At 44.9% G+C, this 20,174-nt stretch overlaps 1 protein-coding gene across 3 annotated transcripts in view; it reads right to left on the bottom strand.

The window, feature by feature from the left end:
* Positions 1–20,174, bottom strand: part of tacc3 (transforming, acidic coiled-coil containing protein 3) — an 84,368-nt gene that overhangs the window by 44,321 nt on the left and 19,873 nt on the right. For all 3 annotated transcript variants that reach the window (XM_068029667.1, XM_068029672.1, XM_068029681.1), the window contains exon 2: positions 11,210–11,375. In XM_068029667.1, the coding sequence (XP_067885768.1) occupies positions 11,210–11,374 (165 nt within the window). In that variant the 5' untranslated portion in view covers position 11,375. The remainder of the gene's footprint in view (positions 1–11,209; positions 11,376–20,174) is intronic.

Below are 20,174 nucleotides of genomic sequence, written 5' to 3'. Positions count from 1 at the left end.
TGGGCTCACCCACCTACAGATTTAGTGGTGCCCACATGGGGCCTGATAAGGGGGGCAGGGAGAGGGATACAGCTAACTAGAAGTAGAGGCAGTTGATTTACAACACCAATGCAGACAACTACAGGAACCATCTCAGGTGTAGTGGGTACTGCAAGAGCAGCACAAGGAACTGGAGAACGGTGATCATTCAGCATGCAAGGAAGAAATCCAACAGCTCCAGTACAAGCTACAGCAACAGATATTGTTTGTGCTATGGCAGGGTCTGTGGAAGGAGGGAATGTGTTAGATAAATGGTAGAAGGTAGAAAATGAAGGTAGTGGCAATACAGGACAAGGTATAATGTACCTGGTACAGCAGACAGAAATGACACTGGTAGCTGGGGGAAACCCAGTGTTGAATTATGAAGCTTATACTAACATAATTAAGGGAAGCAAAAGATTTAGGAATTCTCAGACAGAAGGAGATGCAGAAAGGTACTTGAACATTGCAATGCAAGGCTTTAATGAATCCAAGAGAAAGGTGTTTGCTTTTTAGTCTGGATAAAACTATTCTGACTAGGCTAGCAGAAGACATCAAGAATGCCCAAAAGACAGTAACTTGGGACAATACTAAGCAATATGTTAGAGAAGCTTGTGGCTATGGAAGGAGTGATTTAAGATTATTTTTTATTTATTTATTTTTAAAAATTCTTTCATGGGACGTCACTGCCAAGGCCAGAATTTGTTGCTCATCCCCAATTGCTCTTCACAACTGAATGGCTTAGCAAGCCATTTAAGAATCAAACACATTGCTGTGGGTTTGGAATCACGTCAGCCAAACTAGGTAAGGACACAGATTTCCTTCCCTAAAAAGGAAATTAATTCGTGAACCAGATGTGTTTTTACAACAAATAAATGACATTACTGAGACTAGCTTTCAATTCCAGGTTTTTAAATTAATTATTTGAATTTAAATTTCACCGGCTGCTATGGGGAGATTTGAACCCACATTCCCCCAGAGCATTAACCTGGACCTCTGGATTACTAGATCAGTAGCATTACTACTACGCCACAGTCTCCCTCTCAGAGGGACTATGACTTGGAATGCGCTCCCTGAAAGGGTGGTGGAAGCAGATTCAATAGTAACCTTGAAACAGAAAATGGGTAAATATGTGGAGAACAAATTGCAGGGGTATGGGAAAAGCAGGGGAACGAATTGTATCTATGCCAGTTCTTTTGAAACATTAGCCAATCAGCCAAATGCCTCTTTCTGCGCTGCAAGATTCTGTGATTGTATTAACAATGGATTGACATTGGCATTTCCAGTCAAAGGGGACAGTTCCTACGAGGTCTAAAAGTCAGCTGAATTGGAACAGAGCAGCAGGGCCCAGCCAAATTAGGTAAATCTGAACAGATCTGTAACAAGACCATGAACTGAAATCCTCTCCTCTGAACATGGCACAAATTATGCAGGGAGAACACCCAGAAGTGGCCTGTTTATAATGAAACAGCTGGTGGTTTGGATTGGAATCAACCAGCAGGCAACAGTCTCCACTGATGGAGAAGAGATCTTATAGTTTACACATAACCTGTTACCAATACAGCCATGTCAGGGTTCAATGAGAGGTGTAGTCATGACAGAAGCTAGTGCTAAGGAAGTTAATTATGTTTTGGGAGGATAAAATAGGATAAGCAGAATAGGAACAATGCAGAAAGGGGGCAGAAAAGTACAGGAGATGAGACCCTGCCCCTAAAAAGAGCCAGGGGAGACAGAGATAAGAAACAAAATCTGTGGGGAAAAACAAATGCAGCTAAGCAGCCAGAGATAGTCATCTAACAGTGTGTTGAGAAATAGGGAAGGACCAAAAAAATAATCCAAAGGGTAGGGAAATCTCAGGATCCAATAGTGCATCTGACCCATACCTTGAAGATGCAAGCCAGGCTGGAGGTAAATGTAATTCTACCAAGGAGATGGAGGGGAACCCAAGCTGGAACAGTCCACACTGTCTGATCAATAAAGGTGGCTGGAACAGCCAGCTTTCATACCAGTGCCCACTTTGGTATGACTGCCATGGAAGGCTGACCATAGATTTAATAGAAAGAAAAAAGGAATGCCTGGTAGAAATAAGGGCATTGCATAGAGTGATTCACAAAGGATATGTGAATGTCCAACTGGTCTAGCAGCAAGCCCTATATTTTGGGAGGATTTACAGGAAATACACTGGCTGGCATGGTATCAAAACCTCTGCATACAAGCAGGGCCACTCAAAATAAAAACAGCTGGTGAATTGGAATGAGTATTGCAACTGTATGGAATCAATACCCCTTATTGTGGAGGTGGTGGTGTAGTGGCGAGGCGAGTGTATGCCCTTGACATCAAGGCAGCATTCGACAGAGTACGGCATCAAGAAGTCCCAGCAAAACTGGAGCCAATGGGAATCAGGGGGAACTTTCTGCTGGTTGAAGTCATACCTAGCACAAAGGAAGATGGTTGTGATTGTTGGAGGTCAATCATCTGAGCTCCAGGACATCACTGCAGGAGTTCCTCAGGGTAGTGTCCTAGGCTCAACCATCTTCAGCTGGTTCATCAGTGACCTTCCCTCCATCATAAAGGAGGAAGTGGGATGTTCACTGATGAATGCACAACGTTCAGCACCAATCATGACTCCTCAGATACCATGCAGCCCATGTCCAGATGTAGCAAGACCTGGACAAAACCCAGGCTTGGGCTGCTAAATTGCAAGGAACATTTCTGCCACACAAGTGCCAGACAATGACCATCTCAAACAAGAGAGAGAGTCTAACCATCTCCCCAATGCTCAATGGCATTACCATCTGAATCCCCATTAACATCCTGGGGGGTTACCATTGACCAGTAATGGAATCGGACCAGGCACAAATATTGTGGCTACAACAGGTCAGAGACTGGAATTTATGCAGCAAGGAACTCACCTAACTTCAATGCCTGACCACCATCTACAAGACAAGTCAGGAGTGTGATGGAATACTCTCCACTTCCCTGGACAGGTACAGCTCCAACAACACAAGAAGCTCAATGCCATCCTGGATAAGGCAGCCTGCTTGATTAGTGCCCCATCCACCACCTTCAACATTCACTCCCTCCACCGATAGTGGCAGCAGTGTATACCATATACAAGATGAACTGCAGCAACACACCAAGGCTCCTTCAACAGTACTTCCAAACCTGTGACCTCTACCACCAAGGAGGACAAGGGCAGCTGATGCATGGGAAGACCACCTGCAAGTTCCTCTCCAAGCCACACACCATCATGGCTTGGAACTATCCAAACATATGAATTAGGAGCAGGAATAGGCCACTTGGCCCCTCAAGCCTGCACCACCATTCAATAAGTTCATGGTTGAACTGTTAACTCCACATTTCCACCTACCCCCGATAACCTTTCCACTCCCTTGCTCATCAAGAAACCTCTGCCGTAAAAATATTCAAAGACTCTGCTTCCACTGCCTTTTGAGGGAGAGTTCCAAAGACTCATGACCCTCAAAGAATTTCTCCTCATCTCCGTATATATCACCATTCCTTCACTGTCGCTGGGTCAAAATCCTGGAACTCCCTTCTTAATAGCACTGTGGGTGGACCTACACCAAGGACTGCAGCGGTTCAAGAAGGCAGCTCACCACCACATTCTCATAAGCAATTAATGCTAGCCTAGCCAGTGACGCCCACATCCCATGAATGAATAAAAAAATGCTGTGATAGATCTAGTTAATCATGGTTTATGGAAGGAGAATGAACAGTGCATTCTGCTGGATGGGCAAGGAAAGGTGTGGTTTCAGAAGAGAGGGTATAGGATAGGGAGGCATTAATGAAAAAAGTTTGGAGTAGAGGGAAGCCATTATACAGCAGTAGAAGGGAGTGTTCACCCAACACAAACTGAGAGAATACCAGGAGTCAAGGTAGTAGCAGAAGGAGAACCTATGAAAGCCACCACACAGGGACTACAGTTTCCATGGCAGTAAAGTCCCTCGTGGATCAAGGGGTCTCAAGACTTCTGGCAACACAAATTCACTGATTTGGCCTATTAAGAAAATCAGATGGATCATAGAGGATGTTTACAGGTATTATACAGAACATTCCAGCACGTGCCCCAATGGTTGCTGCTATTGCAGATTTGAGTGGCAAGTTCTGTGAAAGTATACACTATTGGATATTTCTAATGGGTTTAGGTCTATTTCAATGAGGAAAGATCAGTACAAATTTGTCTTAACTTTTAAAGGGGACAGCAGTACACATGGACATGTCTGCCACAAAGATTTCACAGTAGCCTGTCTAAATTAGATCAGCAAATGGCTACATATTTAGAAGGGTTTTCTGGCAGGGAGAAGCTGATCCAGTATGTGGATAATTTGTTACTATTTACACAAACGGAGTTGTTGCAGGTCTTCATGCAATACAAGTTGAAGGTAAACAAAAAAATCCCAGACAGGGCAAAAGTATGTACAACTTTTGGAGCTTACATAGGAGACTGGGAGACAGAGGCCTAGATGAGGCAAAAAGGAAGGCAGTACAAAAATCAGGGGATGTTTGGTTTCAACAACATTTTTAGGACTGATTGGACATTGCTGCAAATTTATGGAAAATTATGTAGGTGTAGTTAGACTATTGTACACCAACATGAAAGTCAGCGAAATGGGAATGAGCAGAGGAATGAGGGGGCTTTTCACACACTTAAGGAAAAGCGGCAAACAGCCCCAGCTTTGGGAACAGAGTTTGTGAAATTTCTGGCAACAGTGCACAGCCAAAGAAGTTAGTTTAATTGCAGTAGTAATTACAGCCCATGGGAAATTTAGACCAGTAGTGTACGCTAATTAGACATTAACTGGTAGAAATGGCAGAGAGCCATCTTTTAGCAACCTATTAGGCAGTTAAGCAATTTGCTGTATTTACAGGAACTGCCACAATAACCCCAACAGGACATACGCCAAAGTTATTTGTTGGATAAAATTAAAAGGGACAGTGTCCAGCCCTATTAGATGGACCATTATTGGGGGTCATATGATCTGAAGGTGGAACTACTGAATCACCTGATCCTTGCAGTAAATATGGGGTGCATGGGAAAACATGAGAAATAGAAGGAGGGCTTAAAGAGAGTATTCACCCACAGGGGAGATACATCTTTGTAGATGGATCCAGTTTCTCAAAAAAGGAGAAATGCAGATAGGATATGGAATCAGAGCAATGAGATAGCCGTGTCACTGAAATTACCAATCACCTGATTGCACAGCAAGCAGAGTTGGCTGCTGCAGAATATACAGTAACCCACCCAACCAAGTTCCCACCACCATATACCATCTATTCAGATTCTATGTTTATTCTTAATTCACTGACAGCTTCTAGCAATTTGGAAAAAAGAGCCCAGTGTTATATGCAGTACAACTAGCCAAGGTAAAAATGGTCCCACATCAAATGAAACTGTATAAACCCCAAAAGACAGAGCAGAAGGGACTGTTATGAGTATGATAAAATGGTGTACATGGATGAGGGTATACTTGTGCCATTTTTTTCTTTGTTCATGTGACTTGGGCATCGCTAGCTAGGGATTAATTACCCTCGAGAAAGTGGGGGTGGAGCTGCCTTGAACTGCTGCAGTCTTTTGCGTGTAGGTACACCAACAGTGCTGTTGGGATAAGAGTTCCAGGATTTTGACTCCGTGACTGTGAAGGAACAGTGACACAGTTCCAAGTCAGGGTGGTGCATGGCATGGAGGAGAACTTGCAGGTGGTGGGTGTTACCACGCATCTGCTGCCCTTTTCTTTCCAGGTGGTAGCGGTCACATGTTTGGCAGCCTTGGTGAGTTGCTACAGTGCATCTTTTAGATGGGACACACTGCCAGAGTGTGTCAGTGGTGAAGGGAGTGAATGTTGAAGATGGCGGATGGTGGCAAGCTTAGTGTTGGAGCTGCGCCTATTCAGGCAAGTGGAGGGTATTCTATCACACTCCTGACATCTGCCTTGTAGATGGACAGGCATAGGGGAGTCAGGAGAGTCACTCACCACAGAAATCCCAGCCTCTTGACCTGCTCTTGTAGCCACAGCATTTATGTGGCTGGTCCAGTTCAGTTACTGGTCATTGGTAGCCTTCAGTATGTTGCGATTAGAGCCACAAGGACCAGCATCAGTCCCAGCCCCTCAAAACAGGAGGTGCAAACAGAAAGAGCGAGTGCCCAGCAGATGCTAGCCCTATAACTCTAAATAAGTTGCTATTTAACCAGCAGAGGTTGGAAAAGATGCAGAATGTACTATAGGTGGAGGACTTCAATGTCCATCACCAAGAGTGGTGGAGTAGCACCATGACTGACCAAGCCAGCAGAGTCCTAAAGGACATAGCTGCTAGGCTGGGTCTGCAGCAGGTGGTGAGGGAACCAAGAGAAAAACATACTTGACCTTGTCCTCACCAATCTGCCTGCCACCAGATGCATCTGTCCATGACAGCATTGGTAGGAGTGACCACCGCACAGTCCTTGTGGAGACCAAGTCCCATCTTCACATTGAGGATAGTCTCCATCATGTGTGGTACTACCACGGTGCTAAATGGGATACATTTTGAACAGATCTCGCAACTCAAAACTGGGCATCCATAAGGCACTGTGGGCCATCAGCAGAATTGTATTCAACCACAATCTGTAACCTCATGGCCCAGCATATCCCACACTATCAAATCAGGGAACCAACCCTGGTTCAAAGAAGAGTGCAGGAGGGAATGCCATGAGCAGCACCAGGCATACCTTAAGTTACAACACAGGACCAGTTGCATGCCAAACAGGGTAAGAAACCCCATAACGAAGATTAGATCAAAGCTCTGCAGTCCTGCCACATCCAGCCATGAATGGTGATGGACAATTAAACAACTGGAAGCAGTGGCTCCACAAATATCCCCATCCTCAATGATGGGGTAGCCCTGCATGGTGCAAAAAAATAAGGCTAAAGCATTTGCAACAATCTTCAGCCAGGAGTGCCAAATGGATAATCCATCTCTGCCTCCACCTGAAGTCCCCAGCATCACAGATGTCAGTCTTCAGCCAATCCAATTTACTCCACGTGATAAAGAAATGACTGGAAGCACTGACAACATTCTGGCAATAGTACTGAAGACCTGTGCTCCAGAACCTGCCGCTCCCCAAGCCAAGCTGTTCCAGTACAGCTACACTGGCATCTACCTGATGTAGAAAATTTCCCAGGTATGTCCTGTACACAAAAAGCAGGACAAGTCCAATGCGGCCAATTGCCGCCCCAGTCTACTTACGGTAATCAGTAAAGGTGATGGAAGGTGTTGTTGACAGTGCTATCAAGCAGCACTTGCTTAGCAATAACCTGCTCACTGCTGCTCAGTTTGGGTTCTGCCATGGCCACTCAACTCCTGACCTCATTACAGCATTGGTTCAAACATGGGCAAGAGCTAAAGTCAAGAGGTGAGGTGAGTGCGACTGGCCTTAACAACGCAGCATTTGACAGAGTGTGGCATCAAGGAGCCCTAGCAAAACTTGAGTCGCTGAGAAATCAGGGGAAAACTCTGCTGGTTGGAGTCACACCTAGTGCAAAGGAAGATGGTTGAGGTTGTTGGAGGTCAATCATCTGAGCTCCAGGACTTCACTGCAGGAGTTCCTCAGGGTAGTGTCCTAGGCCCAACCATCTTCAGCTGCTTCATCAATGACCTTCCTTTAATCAGATGGTCAGAAGTTCACTGTTGATTGTACAATGTTCAGCACCATTCGTGACTCCTCAGATACTGATGCAGTCCATACAGAAATGCAGCAATACCTGGACAATATCCAGGCTTGGGCTGATAAGTGGCAATAACACTTGCGCCTCAAGTGGCAGGCCAGGACCAGCTCCAACAAGAGAGAAGCTAACCATCTCCTTGATATTCAATGGCATTACAATTGCTGAATCCCCACAAACAAATATTCTCCTAGGGGTACCCATTGACCAGAAACTGAACTGGAATAGCCATATAAATACCATGGCTACAAGGGGAGGTCAGAGGCTAGGAATCCTGCAGTGAGTAACTCACCTCCTGACTCTCCAAAACCTGTCCACTATCGACAAGGCACAAGTCAGGAGTGTGATGGAATACTCTCCACTTGCCTGGATGGGTGCAGCTCCAATATTCAAGAAGCTCGACACCATCACGACAAAGCAGCCCACTTGATTGGCACCCCATCTGCAAACATTCACTCCCTCCACCACTGATGCACAGTGGCAGCAGTGTGTATTATCTGCAAGATGCCCTGCAGCAATGAACCAAGGCTCCTTAGGCAGCACCTTCCAAACCCACGACCTCTACCACCTAGAAGGACAAAGGCAGCAGTTGCATGGGAACAGGATCACCTGCAAGTTTCCCTCCAAGCCACACACCATCCTGTCTTGGAACTATATTGCCATTCCTTCACTGTCGCTGGGTCAAAATCCTGGAACTCCCTTCCTAACAGCACTGTGGGTGTACCTATACCCAGGACTGCAGGAGTTCAAGGCAGTAGCTCACCACTACCTTCTCAAGGGGGAATACACACTGTCCTAGCCAGCAATGCCCACATCCCATGAACGAATAAAAAAAAAGTTAACTGGATCTGCACAGCCTGGATAGTGTAGTAGGGGCCAATGCAGAGAACCTTTAACCCAGAAAGGGGGAAAAAAAAATGTTAACACTTCTCTTGGGAATTGTGTGGTACAAAAGCATGACCTCTGAACTAGATTGGTTTTAGATGGTCACCTACTGGGAAGAAAAAAAAACAGCTGAAGCTGAAAAATATTCTAAGGAAATGTATTTGACAGTAACAGCTCTGAAAAGGGGCAACATGATACCAAAAATTAGCTTTGTTAGAACAGAAGTAAAGGAAGGGAGACAAATGCATAAAAAAAAAAATGTAGCTTGGAGTCACTCAGGGATGGTAATATGCACAATACCCAAATTACAGAATGCTACAGACATTGCACTGCTCACACCTGCACAGGAAGATCTAGGTTGGGAAGGTTAAGTGCAGAACTGCATCCTTATGTAGCCTATAATGCCTCTGCAAGTGGAGTGGATAGGGGATTCCCAGAGACCTGGTGGGGTGTCAGCATGTGAAAGACAGTAGTAATTTGTCCCTACAGACTGCATGACCATGAAGCATCCACATGTGGATTCTCAGGGAAGAGGGCAAATTGCATGGTACAATCTACATCCAGAGAACATGGAATTGTTAACTGCTTAGGGGGAATGGAACATATTGTGCAAGTGCAACTGTAATATCTTCTACTTATGGGAATAATTTGATATGCCCAGTTATACAACCAACCTTCCACATTGAGCCTGCTCATGTATCAAGAGGAGATAGGATCCTACAACCCTTACACCAAGTAAAGGAAACTCTCAATGCATCAGACCCACACTCTTATTTGAAGGTGGAAGAATTTGCTAATAAAATTTGGCTCTGATCTAGATCTACTTGAACCTGAAGTTCAGGTCTTGTGCTGGTCATAATCCAATTTATAATTGTGATTTATTTACTATGTCTGGCGATGGCAGAGAAAAGACAGAAGAAGAGATAGAAAAAGTTAACAAGCAAGGTCTTGGCTCAGCAAAGAACAGAAGATGGGTTAAAAGGTGACTGATGTCCTGACTCCAGAGGATCAGTCTTTTGGGGAGTAGAGTTCTGTAGCCAGTCCTGCAGCAAGAATGTATTTAACTTAAAGTAAAATGGACATTAAAAAGAATCAAGCTGCTGTACTGCAAAGGCAGTTTGTATATTGACAATCACCAGAAATGGACCAAATTTCATATCCCAGGAACCAACAGGATTGAAGACAAGTCAGGAATGGAGATGACACAATTGACTGAATATACTAGTCAAGGGATAGCTGATGCAATCAAACACAATGGTATGTATATATCCAGGTTTAAGTGACTTATGTCAACCATTGAATGGATGTAGCCAAACTCTAAACAGCACTTAAGCTAACGAGCCAAGAGTTCCAGTCTGTCTGGAAATACTAATCCCAAAAACTGTTAGGGCAAAATTCATTCTGATGCGAAGAAACCAGAATCTTGCTTATCAAAACACCAGCATATGTTAATGGACTATTAAAGATGTAGGACTGTTGCAAGATTTATGAAGTTACAATCAAAAGTGGGAGGGGTTTGCATCAATCATGATCATGGTTGTGATTTTTGTACTAAGAAACATGCATTCAAGGACAAGAGCAACAACTTGCTAGGTAACCATGGGCAGGATTGATCCGCACAAATGGAAACACAGAAAAGTGCAGTTCAGAAATTATGCAACAGTGTTTGAGTATTGATTGAACTTGAAGGGAGTAGGGTACTGACGTTTGTAAGTTATCATTATCACAATAAACTTAAAAGAATACTGAGTGCACAGAGTAGTGAGCCTGACCATTTTCCCCACCCAGACAGGTTCAGGTTGGACTTTAGCATCAAGAGTATAAAAAGGGGAAGTACAGGTTCACCTACTTAGTATTTTGTCCTCTATCTTCCATATCTTCATTTTTTGGGGGCATACAGATTTAATACAGATCTGTATTTAATTTAACACAGATTTGGGGCATACATATTTAAACAGAATTGACATGTAGAGTCTGGAGCTTGAATTTGGGACCAGAATCACTATGCAGTTCACGTTGAAGCTAAACCCTTCTATAGATGTAGAATTCTCCCACAGCTGCAATGGTTGGATCTGAACTCAATTTGGGCTGCCAGCCCAGTACTATTAAAAATCCAAGTTACTGTAATCCTAACTTGGGAGCAGGGGTCCAATCTCAGACTTAATGGGTGAAACTTTTGGTGCATTGAAAATGTCAAGATGACAATGTGATGCTTCTACTGCTAAATGTTCTGACGGTGACTGCATGGATTTAAAACATGTTATTTTGGTAGGGTTTTTAAAAAAATGTTGAAAGGTTCAGTCTTAAAGTGTGTAGCTCCAACTTCAGAAAACGTGTACTGTACCAAAACATTAGTTACAGTGGAGTAGTCAGGATCTGGAATCCACAGCCTCAGTATGGTGGAGGCAGATACAAAAATCAGGGCTTTCAAAACAAAATTGGATAAGCACCTAAGCAGAAAAAAGTGGCAGGGCTACAGGGAAGGTCAGGAGATTGGGGACTAACTGTTATTCTAGCAGAGAACCAGCATGGACATAACAGCCTCCTTCTGTGCTAACCATTCTGATAAGTTCTTAACCAATGTCTACCTTTGACATTTTTACTGATCCTTTGGGAGGGAAATTTTCCTTCTGAGATATTCGAAGAATTGATGTCCTCCCTGTGGTGTCTGCTGGTGCTAGTGGGTCACATTGTTCATCCATTATTTTAGAACCTTGATTGAAGCAAGTGTTTTCATCGAAATCCAAACTCATGCTAGTAAAAGGCAAGAAAAATAAGATCAGATTATTCACTTGAAAAACTACCAGGTAAAGAAAGTCTGCTTTTATTGAAAACTAGACATGAAATTCAAGACTGCTAGATTTTTTTTTAAATACTTAATTCAGGAGTTCTTAATGGTGATCAAGTTAGACATAGAACTGGTAATTACAGGTTATTGAAAGCCAAATGTGAAGGTTTGAGAACACACTGCAAAGGCGACAATAGTATACTCATCAAGCTTATTTACATATCACCTTTAATAGACATCAAGGCAATGATGGGCTGGAAGCACAGAATGCAGCCAATTTGTCTGTGCTAACTCTTTGCAAGAGCAATCTGGATAGTCCCACTTCCCCCATAGACCTGCGATTTCCCACCCCCACCCTTTAAAAAAATGGACCATCTAATTTCCCTTTGAAAGCCACAATTGACTCTGCCTTCACCTTTTCAGGTAGTGCATTCTAGATCATAACTACTCACTATATAAATTTTTAACCTCATCACCCTTGACAAAAGAACCAAATCACCTTAAATCTGTGTCCCCGGTTCTTGACCCTTCTGTCAATGGGAAGTCTATCTGCTCTAGCCCTCAGGATTTTGAGCACCTCAATCTCAACCTTCTGTTTGAAGGACAGCAACTGTAGCTCATCCACAATCTATCCACATATCGGAAGCCCCTCATCCCAGCACATCTTTTCTGCTCACTCTATAAAGCCTCCACTTCCTTCCTAAAGTGCAGTAACCAGAATTGGGCACAATGCTTCAATCAAGATTAGACCAGTGTTTTACTCAGGTTTATAACTAGTTTCTGTACTTGATTTATAAAGTGGATTTTTAAAATGATCATTCATGGGATGTGCATGTTGCTGGCAAGGCCAGCATTTATTGCCCATCTCCAATTGCCCTCTCGAAGGTAGTGGTCTGCCACCTTCGTGAACTGCTCTAGTGTGGTGTAGGTACACAGTGCTGATAGGAAGGGAGTTCTAGGATTCTGACAGATGAAGGAACAGCAATATTTTTCCAGATAAGGATGGTTGAGATTTGCAAGTGGTGACATTCTCATGCACCTGCAATTATCCTTTTAGGCAGTAGGGGTTGTGGGTTTGAGTTACTGTAGTATGTAGAAGGCAGAATGCAGCCACATTGTGCCAGTGGTGAGGGAACAAATGGTTAAGGTGATATTTAGGGTATCAAGTGAATTGCTTTGTCCTGGATGATGTCAAGCTTCTTATTGGAGTTGTCGAGTATTCATCACATCTGATTAGTGTCTTTTAGGCAGTGGAAAGGCATTGCAGTCAAGTAGAGAGTCACCCACTGCAGAATACCCACCCTTTGAGCTGCTCTTGTAGCCACAATTTTGTGGCTGCTCCGTTAAGTTTCTGCTCAATGGTGAGGGAATTAAACAATGGAGGAGATAATCATTGTGACATGAATGTTACTTGACACTTAGCAGTCAAAGCACAGATGTTACCCAGATCTTGCTGCAAGTAGGCACAAACTGTTGCATTATCTCAAGTTGGGAATGGAATTGAATGGCTCCACTTCTGAATGTTGGAGGGAAGGTCATGAATGAAGCAGCTGAAGACGGTTGGGCCTAAGGAACTAGCCTGAGGAGCTCTTGCAGCAACATGCTAGGATGAAATGATTGGCCTCAACAACCAACCATCTTCCTTTGTGCTTGATACAATTCCAGCTAGTAGAGTTTTCCCCCAATTCCCACTGACTTCAGTTTTACAAGGTCTCTGATGCCATACTGTCAAATGCTGCCTTGATGTCAAGGGCAGTCACTCACTTCACTTCTGGAATTCACCTCTTACAATTTTTGATTAAGGTGAAATGAGATCTGGAGTAGAGCGGTTCTGCCAAAAGTCAAACTGAAGAATGAGCAGGTTATTGGAGAGAGGTGCCACTTGATGGAACATGTCGACAGTGCTATCACCTTATTGATGATTGAAAGAAGAGTGATGGGTAGTAATTAACTGGATTGGATTTGTCCTGTTTTTGGCAGGCAGGCCATACCTAGGCAATTTTTCACATTGTCAGTTAGATGCCAATGTTGCAGCTGTACTGAAACAGCTTGGCTAGAGGGGGCAGCTAGCTCTGGAGTAAGTCTTCAGTGCTACAGCTAGGAGGCTGTCAGAGCCCATAGCCTTTGATGTATCCAGTGCCTTCAGCAATTTCTTGATATCATGTGGAGCAATTCAAATTGGCTGAAGACAGTTGAGGATGGCAAGGATCTCAGGAGGCAGATGGATAATCCACTAGGTAAACTATCGCTCCTCGTCCTTTGACCTGTCTGCAGTATTTGACATAGTTGACCACACCATCCTCCAACACTTCATCGCCCAGCTGGCTGGAATGCACTTACCTGGTTCCATTCTTGAATCATAGCCAGAGTACAACTTGGCTTCTCTCCCTGCTCAGTTATCTTTTGCGTCACCCAAGGATCCTTGGACCCCTATTCCTCATCTGCATGCTGCCCCCTCAATGAGGGATGATTATCCAGACATCCAGTCCTGGATGAGCAAAAATTTCCTCCCTTACGAAAGGAAGAGGAATCAGACAAAATATAAGAAGTGGAGAATATAGGTATTGGATAGGGTAAAAGAGGAGAGTTTTTTTTTTCCATTCTTTCATGGGATGTGGGCATCACAGGCAAGGCCAACATTTTTTTTTCCCCCCATCCCTAATTGCCCTCAACAACCAAGTGGCTTGCTAGGCCATTTCAGAGGGCAGTTAAGGGTCAACCACACTGCTGAGAGTCTGGAGTCACATGTAGGCCAGATCAGGTAAGGACAGCAGATTTCCTTCCCCACTCAATAACTTCCCTAGCTACCAATTCCACGCCTTTTGCCGACAACTGTCTGAAACTAAACCAGTCTATTCACAACCTTGGTGGCATTTGGTGGACGAGTTTTTAAAAAAAAATTCATTTCATGGGATGTAGGCATCACTTAAATGACATTTGTTGCCTATCCCCAAATACACAAGGTGGTGAGCTGCCTTCTTGAACTGCTGCAGTCCTTCTGGTGTAGTGCACCCACAGTACTGTTAGGGAGAGAGTTCCAGGATTTTGATCCAGCAACTAAGGTACCACAATTCCAAGTCAGGATGGTCTGTGACTTGGAGGGGAACCTACAGCTGGTGCTGTTCCCATGCATCTGCTGCCCTTGCCCTTCTAGTGGAAGGGCCATGAGCTTCTGACCACATATCCATGCCATCACTAAAACTACCCATTTGCACTGCAGGATCACCAGTCTTCACTTTCTTAGCTCATCAGCTGCTGAAACCCTCATTCATGCCTTGGTTACCTCTAGATGACTTCTAATGCATTTCAGGCTGGCCTCCCTTATTCTACCTTCCATAAGCTTGAGGTCATGCAAAACTCAGACCTAAGTCCTTACTTAAAGTCCCATTCATTTATGACCCCATACTTACTGAACTACATTGGTCCTGGGCAAGCACTGATTTTACAAAATCATTTTCAAATTCTGCCATAGTCTCACCACTTCATCTGTCATCTCCTGCAGCCCCACAAGATACTTGCAGTCATCTAAGTCTTTTAGCACCCCAGATTTTCATTGTTCCAACATTGGCAGCCATGTCTTCAGCTGCTTAAGCCCCAAGCTCTGGAATACCCTCCCCAAACCTCTCCACTTCTTTCCTTCAACATGCTCCTCAACTCACTTGACCAAGCTGTTGGCCATCTGCCCTAATATTGCCTTATGTGGCTCAAAACTAATTTTGCTTTATAACACTTGTTAAACATCTTGCAATGGTTTATTACATTAAAAGGCACTAGCCCTTCGCTTTGCAAGCTGGAACGTCAGAACTATGTGTCCTGGCCTGTCGGAAGACCTTACACAAATCAACGATTCTCGGAAGACCGCCATCATTAACAACGAGCTCAGTAGACTCAATGTGGACATTGCAGCACTTCAGGAGACTCGCCTCCCCGCGAGTGGCTCTCTAGCAGAGCAAGACTACACCTTCTTCTGGCAGGGCAGGGATCCTGAAGAACCAAGACAGCATGGAGTGGGCTTCGCCATCAGAAACTCCTTGCTCAGCATGATAGAGCCTCCCTCAAATGGCTCGGAACGCATACTGTCCATCCGACTGCTCACCACCTCTGGTCCAGTACACCTACTCAGCATCTATGCTCCAACACTCTGTTCCGCACCTGAAGCTAAAGACCAGTTCTATGAACAACTCCATAACATCATTAGCAGCATCCCCAACACCGAACACCTATTCCTGCTGGGGGACTTTAATGCCAGGGTTGGGGCCGACCATGACTCATGGCCCTCCTGCCTTGGGCGCTATGGCGTTGGAAGGATGAATGAGAACGGGCAGAGACTGCTTGAGTTGTGTACCTATCATAACCTCTGCATCACCAACTCGTTCTTTCACACTAAACCCTGTCACCAGGTTTCATGGAGGCACCCAAGATCACGTCGTTGGCACCAGCTAGACCTCATTGTCACAAGGCGAGCCGCCTTAAACAGTGTTCAAATCACACGCAGCTTCCACAGTGCGGACTGCGACACCGACCACTCCCTGGTGTGCAGCAAGGTTAGACTCAGACCAAAGAAGTTGCATCATTCCAAGCAGAAGGGCCACCCGCGCATCAACACGAGCAGAATTTCTCACCCACAGCTGTTACAAAAATTTCTAAATTCACTTGTAACAGCCCTTCAAAACACTCCCACAGGGGATGCTGAGACCAAGTGGGCCCACATCAGAGACGCCATCTATGAGTCAGCTTTGACCACCTACGGCAAAAGTGCGAAGAGAAATGCAGACTGGTTTCAATCTCATAATGAAGAGCTGGAACCTGTCATAGCCACTAAGCGCATTGCACTTTTGAACTACAAGAAAGCCCCCAGCGATTTAACATCCGCAGCACTTAAAGCAGCCAGAAGTACTGCACAAAGAACAGCTAGGCGTTGCGCAAACGACTACTGGCAACACCTATGCAGTCATATTCAGCTGGCCTCAGACACCGGAAACATCAGAGGAATGTATGATGGCATGAAGAGAGCTCTTGGGCCAACCATCAAGAAGATCACCCCCCTCAAATCTAAATCGGGGGACATAATCACTGACCAACGCAAACAGATGGACCGCTGGGTTGAGCACTACCTAGAACTGTACTCCAGGGAGAATGCTGTCACTGAGACTGCCCTCAATGCAGCCCAGCCTCTACCAGTCATGGATGAGCTGGACATACAGCCAACCAAATCGGAACTCAGTGATGCCATTGATTCCCTAGCCAGCGGAAAAGCCCCTGGGAAGGACAGCATTACCCCTGAAATAATCAAGAGTGCCAAGCCTGCTATACTCTCAGCACTACATGAACTGCTATGCCTGTGCTGGGACGAGGGAGCAGTACCCCAGGACATGCGCGATGCCAACATCATCACCCTCTATAAAAACAAAGGTGACCGCGGTGACTGCAACAACTACCGTGGAATCTCCCTGCTCAGCATAGTGGGGAAAGTCTTTGCTCGAGTCGCTCTGAACAGGCTCCAGAAGCTGGCCGAGCGCGTCTACCCTGAGGCACAGTGTGGCTTTCGTGCAGAGAGATCGACTATTGACATGCTGTTCTCCCTTCGTCAGATACAGGAGAAATGCCGTGAACAACAGATGCCCCTCTACATTGCTTTCATTGATCTCACCAAAGCCTTTGACCTCGTCAGCAGACGTGGTCTCTTCAGACTACTAGAAAAGATCGGATGTCCACCAAAGCTACTAAGTATCATCACCTCATTCCATGACAATATGAAAGGCACAATTCAACATGGTGGCTCCTCATCAGAGCCCTTTCCTATCCTGAGTGGTGTGAAACAGGGCTGTGTTCTCGCACCCACACTTTTTGGGATTTTCTTCTCCCTGCTGCTTTCACATGCGTTCAAATCCTCTGAAGAAGGAATTTTCCTCCACACAAGATCAGGGGGCAGGTTGTTCAACCTTGCCCGTCTAAGAGCGAAGTCCAAAGTACGGAAAGTCCTCATCAGAGAACTCCTCTTTGCTGACGATGCTGCTTTAACATCTCACACTGAAGAATGCCTGCAGAGTCTCATCGACAGGTTTGCGTCTGCCTGCAATGAATTTGGCCTAACCATCAGCCTCAAGAAAACAAACATCATGGGGCAGGATGTCAGAAATGCTCCATCCATCAATATTGGCGACCACGCTCTGGAAGTGGTTCAAGAGTTCACCTACCTAGGCTCAACTATCACCAGTAACCTGTCTCTAGATGCAGAAATCAACAAGCGCATGGGTAAGGCTTCCACTGCTATGTTCAGACTGGCCAAGAGAGTGTGGGAAAATGGCGCACTGACACGGAACACAAAAGTCCGAGTGTATCAGGCCTGTGTCCTCAGTACCTTGCTCTACGGCAGCGAGGCCTGGACAACGTATGCCAGCCAAGAGCGACGTCTCAATTCATTCCATCTTCGCTGCCTTCGGAGAATACTTGGCATCAGGTGGCAGGACTATATCTCCAACACAGAAGTCCTTGAAGCGGCCAACATCCCCAGCTTATACACACTACTGAGTCAGCGGCGCTTGAGATGGCTTGGCCATGTGAGCCGCATGGAAGATGGCAGGATCCCCAAAGACACATTGTACAGCGAGCTCGCCACTGGTATCAGACCCACCGGCCGTCCATGTCTCCGTTATAAAGACGTCTGCAAACGCGACATGAAATCGTGTGACATTGATCACAAGTCGTGGGAGTCAGTTGCCAGCATTCGCCAGAGCTGGCGGGCAGCCATAAAGACAGGGCTAAATTGTGGCGAGTCGAAGAGACTTAGTAGTTGGCAGGAAAAAAGACAGAGGCGCAAGGGGAGAGCCAACTGTGCAACAGCCCCAACAAACAAATTTCTCTGCAGCACCTGTGGAAGAGCCTGTCACTCCAGAATTGGCCTTTATAGCCACTCCAGGCGCTGCTTCACAAACCACTGACCACCTCCAGGCGCGTATCCATTGTCTCTCGAGATAAGGAGGCCCAAAAGAAAAAAAAAAAGAAACATAAATACAAGCCATTCATATAGCCATTCAGCCCATCAAGCCTGCTGACATTCAAACAGACCATGGCTGATCATCTACCGCTGCCATTTTTCCCCCACTATCCCCATATCCCTTGATGTCATTAGTATCCAGAAATCTATTGATTTCGGTCTTGAACATGCTTAATGTTTGAGCTTCTCCAGCCCTCCGCGGGTAGAGAATTCCAGATTCACCACACTACATAAAGAAATTTCTCCTCATCTGAGTTTTAAACAGCCTGCCCCTTATTCTGAGACTGCATCCCCCCGTTCTACACTCAGGAAACATCCTGTCCACATCTACCCCGACATGCCCTGTAACAATTTTGTAAGATTCACCCCTTATTCTTCAAAACTCTAGAACCTATAGGACCAGTTTCTGCAATCTCTCAATAGACAATCCTGCCATCCCAGGGATTAGTCTGGTGAACCTCCATTGCACTCTGAGGAGAGTATATCCTTCCTTAGGAAAGGGGACCAAAACTGTACACTACTACAGGTGTAGTCTTACCAAGGCTCAATACAATTGCAGCAAGACATCTTTACTCCTGTACTCAAATCCCTTTGCAATGAAGGCCAACATACCATTTGCCTTCCTAATTGCTTGCTGCACCTGCATACCAGCTTTCAGTGACAAACAAGGACACCCAGGTTCCTTTCAGAATCAATTGTTAGTGCAGAAGGGGGCCATTCAGCCCATCATGTCTGCACTGGCTCTCCTAATGAACATTTCGCCTAGTGCTACTCCCCCACTTTTTCCCCATAATGTTGCATATTCTTCCTTTATAAAACTGTCTAATAAGCTTACCAAAAGGGGAAAGTATCATGGCCAGATTGATTTGTTGTTGGAGATGGTCATTGCCTGGCACTTACATGGCAAGTAACATTCATGCCACACATCAGCCCAAACCTGGATGTTGTCCAGGTCTTGCTGCATCAGTATTTGAGGAGTTGCAAATGCTGCTGAACATTGTACAATGCTTCCCAACCTCACCATTCAAGAAATACTCTGCATTTTGGTAGAAAAAACAAAATGGCATCACTCCACACATTCACATTATATTTCATCTGCCATGTTCTTGCCCATTCACTCAGCCTGTTCAAATCCCCCAAAAGCCTCCTTGCATCCCCCTCAACTTACATTCCCATAGTTTTGGGTCATTGGCAAATTTGGAAATATTACATTTGTCCCCACATTCAAATCATGTATATAGCTTGTGAATAATTGTGGCACCACACTAGTAACAGCCTGTCATCCTGAGAATGACCCATTTATTCCTACTCTGCTTTGTCTGTTAACCAATTCTCAATCCATAGCAGTATATCACCCCAATTCCATGTGCTCTAATTTTGTTTACTAACCGCCTGTGTGGACCTTATCAAAAGCCTTCTGAAAATCCAAATACACCACACCCACTGGTTCTCCATTATCTTTGCTACAAGTAACATCCTCAAAAAGCCCCAACAGGTTTGTAGAATAAGATTTCCCTTTCATAAATCCATGTTGTCTCTGCCCAATCATTTTCCAAGTGTCGTTATCGCATCCCTCAAAATAGATAACATTTTCCCCTACCACTGACATCAAACTAACAGGTCTGTAGTTCAGTTTTCTCTCACTCCCTTCTTAAATGCATTTGCTACTTTCCAGTCTGCAGGAACCCTTCCAGAATTTATAGAATTTTGAAAGATAACCACCAATGCATCCACTATTGCTACAACCACCTCCTTCAATACTCTGGGA

This window comes from Heterodontus francisci, chromosome 1, assembly GCF_036365525.1.
Source record: "Heterodontus francisci isolate sHetFra1 chromosome 1, sHetFra1.hap1, whole genome shotgun sequence".
Taxonomy (NCBI): domain Eukaryota; kingdom Metazoa; phylum Chordata; class Chondrichthyes; order Heterodontiformes; family Heterodontidae; genus Heterodontus; species Heterodontus francisci.
Note: the sequence above shows the minus strand (reverse complement) of the source record. Positions and strands in the feature narration are given on the sequence as shown.